General features: G+C 34.6%; 1 protein-coding gene across 3 annotated transcripts in view; it reads right to left on the bottom strand.

The window, feature by feature from the left end:
- The window catches only part of LOC108517524 (rhotekin-2), a 109,348-nt gene extending 104,122 nt beyond the window's left edge, over window positions 1-5,226 (bottom strand). For all 3 annotated transcript variants that reach the window (XM_017855512.1, XM_017855513.1, XM_017855511.1), the window contains exons 1-2: window positions 5,173-5,226; window positions 573-626 (exon numbers count right to left, since the gene is read on the bottom strand). In XM_017855512.1, the coding sequence (XP_017711001.1) occupies window positions 573-609 (37 nt within the window). In that variant the 5' untranslated portion in view covers window positions 610-626; window positions 5,173-5,226. The remainder of the gene's footprint in view (window positions 1-572; window positions 627-5,172) is intronic.
- Window positions 5,227-6,236: the final 1,010 nt, after the last annotated feature.

The following is a 6,236-nucleotide window of genomic DNA, read 5'->3' as shown; positions in this document are numbered from 1 at the left end:
GAAGATAAAGTATTATCATATCTTTCCTGCTTTGCCTCTAACAGCTAGAGATCATTTGAGGTTAATTTCCATGACCTAAGCAATACATGGATTTGTAAAGACTATATAAAACCATAAAATACTGAAGGAAAAAAAATCAGATCAAGCTAAAAATCTTTCCTTATTTCATCCTGTTAAATAACCTGAAGTAATGAAATAAGGCAGAAAAATCTTCCAGACTCTGGTCAAATACAAGAAATGTTGGCTTTACCTTTATTCGCTAAACAATTGCTTCTGCTTTACCTTTATTCGCTGAACATTTCCCTTCCCCTGTTCCCACTCTGAACCCAGTACTCACTGTCCTTGCACTGGTTCCTATCAACAACTAAAAGTACACTACATATGCACTATATTAATTGGTATCAAGTAACTGCAACATATTTATATTAAAAACCAGAAAACGGTTCAAGATGCTGCTTATTCTTTCAAATGACATCAATTTATTTCAGCAAAGAAGCAGTCTTTTTTCTCAATAATCAGATATACTGCATGCTAAGGAAAACATTTCAATTACAAATTAAAATCATACATACGTTCTTTATTGCTGAAGTGATCAGTGTCTTTCCACATTAGTGGTATTCGAATATCTACAAAGAAGGGAAAAATAAATGACAAGTAATAATTTTGGTAAGTTTTATTCTTTACAGTGACCTGAACCTCTGCATTCCATAATAATTCTGACTATTAAAGCTAACATAAAGTGTTACTGTTTAACAGCACATTTTCTAGATGTTGTTTATAGTTTGTACTTTTATTTAATCTGTGAAATTACTGTGTGAAGTAAAAATATATTCTTCTTATAAAAATAACTGTTCTAACTCCATATATATCTGTTTCTTCCTTACTGATTAATGATGACATCTTTATCATATATGCCATTCTGAGTAAATACCTGTTCCTTGACTATACTTTTATGAATCTGAATTATTTATTAATTACTGTCTAGCTAAATACCAACACCGTATTATTTTCTTTTTTTTTTTTTTGACAGGGTCTTGCTCTGTTGCTCAGGCTAGAGTGCAGTGGTGCCACCATGGCTCACTGCAGCCTTGAACTCCAGGGCTCAAGCAAATCTCCCACCTAAGCCTCCCATGTAGCTGAGACTACAGGTGTGTGCCATCTGTTGCCCAGGCTGGAGTGCAGTGGCGCGATCTCAGCTCGCTGCAACCTCTGCCTCCCAGGTTCAGGAGATTCTCCAGCCTCAGCCTCCCAAATAGCTGGGACTACAGGCATGTGCCACCACCCCTGGCTAATTTTTTTCTATTTTTACTAGAGATGGGGCTTTACCATGTTAGCCAGGATGGTCTTGATCTCCTGACCTCATGATTGGCCCGCCTAGGCCTCCTGAAGTGCTGGGATTACAGGCGTGAACCACTGCGCCCGGCTGCCTACTTTTTATACCTTTTTTTTTTTTTTTTTTGTTCGAGACAAGAGTTTCACCATGTTTGCCAGGCTGTTCTCCAACTTCTGGGCTCAAGCAATCTGCCCTCCTTGGCCTCCCCAAGTGCTGGGATTACAGGCATGAGCCACCATGCCTGGCAACACTATACTATTATAACTATTGTACCTTTGTAATATACTTACTAATCTGTTAGATATATTTCTTTTCTGAAAACAACTTATTCTTACTTGCTAATTTCTTTATATAAATTTTAGAACAAATCTTGTCAAAATCCCCCTTCCCCAAGTGTTTTATTAGTATTCCATTATCTAAATTAATTTAGGAACTGATAACTTTATAATATTCTGTCTTTATATAGAATAGCATAACAATTTGCCTTTACATTTTATTAAGGTTATTCTTGAATAATTAATATTTTGTTTTTTGGGGTTTTATTGTAAAGGATATCTTTTTTGGTGTTATATTTTCTAATTAGTTATTGTTGATTTTAAGATAAAGTACCACTTTTTTGTATATTTATCTTGAATCCAGCCACTTTTACTGAATCTTTATTCATTCAAATAGAGTTGAAGTAAATTCTCTTAAGTTTTATAAGTTTATAATCTATTATCTTTTTTTTTTTTTTGAGACAGAGTCTTGTATCACCTGGGCTTGAGTGCAATGGTGTGGTCTCTACTCACTGCAACCTCCACCCTCCCCCCAACCCCTGCCCCCGGGTTCAAGTGACTCTCCTGACTCAGCCTCCAGAGTAGCTGGGATTACAGGCATGCGCCACCACACTCGTCTAATTTTTGGATTTTCAGTCGAGACAAGGGGTTCAGCGTGTAGGCCAGGTTGGTCTCAAACTCCTGACCTCAAGTGATCTGCCTGCCTTGGCCTCCCAAAGTACTGGGATTACAGGCGTGAACCACCGTGCTGGGCCTACAATCTATTATCTTCAAACAGTATTCAATTTACCTATTTTCAATAGTTTCACCTTTTATCCTTATTATTTTAGCGAGAATTTCTAAAATTGTTAAATTATATTGATATAACGGACACTGTAAATTTTTTTTGATTTTTATGAGAATGCTTTATTGTTTTGTAATTATGACTTGGCTGATATCCTGCCAAAAAGTCCACTTCTTCTTGCTTGACCACAGCTGCTGACTCATTTCATTTCACAACTGTACTTATTCACAGCTGTTCTTGCTCTGTTAGGATTAACAGAGCATTAACTATTTACACTATCATGGGAGGGACATGGATCCTGACTTCCTTTGCTGTACACCCACAACCTGTGGGTCAGCCTTCTTCTATCCCATGCCTAAGAGAGGAGGGTAGATATCAGCTCCACAAGAGGAGAAGTTGGATACCTATTTCCCAGGTAGTCTTGTGCTCTTCAGACAGCAATGGATTTGTAACCCATCAACTCTATTTCTGAATTCAGCTTCCAATAACAGAACTTCCTTCAGGTTCTTGCAAATGGCTCAGTTTCAGTTTACAGTACTCTAACCTTTGTCTTGTTTTATGTCTTCAATGACATTTTAATGGTAAACTGAGAGAGTAATAATAAGACAGCTGACTTGATGCTATCAAGTCCCAGAAGTCTGTCTATCATTTTCAAAAGTGAAAACTAAGGTACTTGGTGAACTGATTTGGTTTATTCATTAAATTAGTAGTCGGTGACTAAGCTAATTACCACAATATAATTACGGTAAGTACTACATTTATATATGGTAAATATTTGGTGTTCAGCAGAAATAATAAGAGTAAATTAGTGATTTAGTTTCATAAAGACCTGGCCAGGGAGTGGTGTAGCTGGAAACAAAAAACCCAGGTATTTTCTGGCTATCAATGTATCAAAACATTATGAAACTTGGTTGCAAATATTCATCTTTACCAAAGCAAAGGTCACATTTTCATCCTAGTATCAAAAGAAAATGGATTTATAAAGGTGAATTCATTTTTTGTTTTTATAAACACATACAAGATATAATTAAGTCTAGGCAAAGATGAAAAGACATTACGTAAGTATCTGATTTTCTCAGAGTTTCCGTTCCTTAATTTAATTTAAAATTATCTTTTGGAAAGAAGAAGCACATGCAGAAATATGTTCAATTTTTACATTTGTGGGCCCAGGAAATAGTTTTGTTAATTTTATTTAAATACTTTTTACTTAATAGACTCCTGTCTAAATGTACGTTATTTCTATATTATGAATTGGGTACAATCAATAAACTTGTGAAATGAACAAATAGATGTTGACTATCAATGGCTTTGAGTGTTTAACAGCAACTTAACATATCTGCATTTATATACTGAGTGGCACTATATTAGAAGCAAGAAATGAAGGATATGTTTTAGTTTTTTATAAAATCTCAAAAGATGTAACAGTAGTAATTTATTCACAAAAAAATTATTACACATAATAAACAATACTACATAAAAGTACATGTTTGACAGCAAAAGGATACAAAGATAAAACATGTTTTGTTTTGTATTATAAAGATAAAAACTATAACAATAAGACAAGCAACAAATTTTTACATATTCCAGTTATTTTCTGAAGAATACTGTGCTTAGCTGAATGCAATTCTTCAGATTTTGGCCATTTATGTACTTTGTAAAATGTAGGTCTACCGTCCTGTGTGATAATTTTGTTTATCCAGAAAAATATTACTAGAAACAGTTCCTTAGGTGACCGTGCCTCAAATGTAGCAGGCTCTCTAGTACAAGACTTTTGGCCAATAACCTAGTTTACTTAAGGACCCACGGAGGTATATACTGTTGTTTCGAAAATGTACTGACAAGAAAATAGTTGTAAAAGTGCATTATCTGACTACTGTACACACGAGTCAGCCATGTATTCATTTCAGTCTGTGGCATCTACAAGCCATTGTCTTTAGCTTCCTGAACCCTTTGGAGAAACTGAGACTGCACAGCATAAGTGCCATCTAGTGGTGAAGGGTCTCCTAACTGCATGAGGAATTCAGAGAAAAGAAACATCATTTCTAGCTGGAATGGTAACAGACATTATATTATATATAGATGAACAAACAGATCTTTAAGAGAATGTAGTTATTTCACAAGCTAATTGGGTGTCAGAAGCATGGGTTATGTTGCCAGGACAAGGAGAGAAATGTCTGCTAAAGCAGACAGCTTATGTTTAGGAGTAACAGAAGATATGACTAGAAAAAAAATTGGGTCAAAATGGAAGACTGAAGAAAAATGTGTGGTCTTTACACTACAGGCAATGAAGAGCAGGCATTCATCCAAGAGTCACTGAGCAATTACTATGAGCCAAGCACTGTGCTAGCTTCTGGGTATAAAGTGATGACCAAAATAAACATGGTACCAAAACCTCATGGAACTTCTGACCTAGACAAAACATTAAAAACATTATTATAGCTTCTGAGCAGGAAAGGAACAGAGTCAAAAGACTTGGGTTTGGCCCAGTTCAGTCACTTACCCTCTGAGTCTGTAGAAAATAACAATTACTCTACCTATTTTACAAGGGTGCACTAAGGAGAAGGCTGTAGAGTATGTAATGTATAAAACAGTTTTCTTAAACTCTAAAGTTCTATATGAATGTAGCACATAACGCTGAAAACAGTGTTTTAGAACAAATATTCTGATAGAGGCATGAAAAACAAAATGAAGAGAATGGAGACAGGGCATGAACCAAAATCCACCATGTAGTTATGTTATAGAATTTATTAAGCAATATAAAAGATTCATTTATAGCATACCTGATATGGCAATCTTTCCTTTACACGCTGTTCGTTCTTTACTTTCAAATTTCACATCACTGTCAAAACAAAAAACCTTATGGAAAAAAAGATCTTTTCTAATAAGCAATTGTTTTAACAGTGTTTCACAAATGTCGAAATATTAAAAGCAAATGCGTATCCATGAATAATAATGACTTCCAGTTAATGTAAACTATTTGACTCAAACTTTAAGATGTTTAGTCAACAGTTAGCAAGTTAAAAGAAATATTTGGAGCCACTGCCTGATTTTTCATATAAACTTTATATTCCTTGATGACTGTATACTGGTTACTTTACGATGAAAGACTTTTGTGACCACTTGTATCTGTAAACAAGATGTACAATATTTGTCCATGTCCCCAGAAGTATAATACCTTAGATCACAATTTCATAAATTACATTTCTAACTTACTAGATACAGTGGCCTGAAACAGTTAATGAACTTCCCAATCATGCAATTTGCTGTCCAGGAGTATCTAATCCGTATAGAATCTGATAAATATCCAAAAAAGTACCCTCTGCTGTATAAATATCTACAGTTAATATCATATTTAATTTCTCCAAGATTCCAAAGAACTAAGTGTATGCTAAAACAATAAAGTAACAAACTAAGATGAGAAACAGAGTAGCTCTGTAGACAGAATAAAATTTAGAGAGAAAAATATTATGATTCAAAGGAAATTATGGGGATATAAGACACTTCCAAATCTGAAGTTAGAATATTTTATTACCATGAAAATTTTAAAATAGAGAGAAACAATCCAATCTTTGACTGTTTCCCCAATATCCTATTTTCTTAATAAACTGCATTTAGAGATTAGCATTCCATTTACAGGGCAATATTTCCAAGACTATTCTTTGTATTTTTCATTCCTATTTAATTTGGTCAGCTAATTACCAGTTAATTTAATTTGTTACTTCAAATAAGTGATAAGACAGAAATTTGCCATTTGGATACTGCTGGATTCTAAGAAGGCTTCTGCAGAAAGACTGGATGGGAATTTGAAATGGGACGTTTTCAGAAGGAGATGACAGCAACACAC

This window comes from Rhinopithecus bieti, unplaced genomic scaffold, assembly GCF_001698545.2.
Source record: "Rhinopithecus bieti isolate Rb0 unplaced genomic scaffold, ASM169854v2 scaffold_39703, whole genome shotgun sequence".
In the NCBI taxonomy this organism is placed as follows: domain Eukaryota; kingdom Metazoa; phylum Chordata; class Mammalia; order Primates; family Cercopithecidae; genus Rhinopithecus; species Rhinopithecus bieti.
Note: the sequence above shows the minus strand (reverse complement) of the source record. Positions and strands in the feature narration are given on the sequence as shown.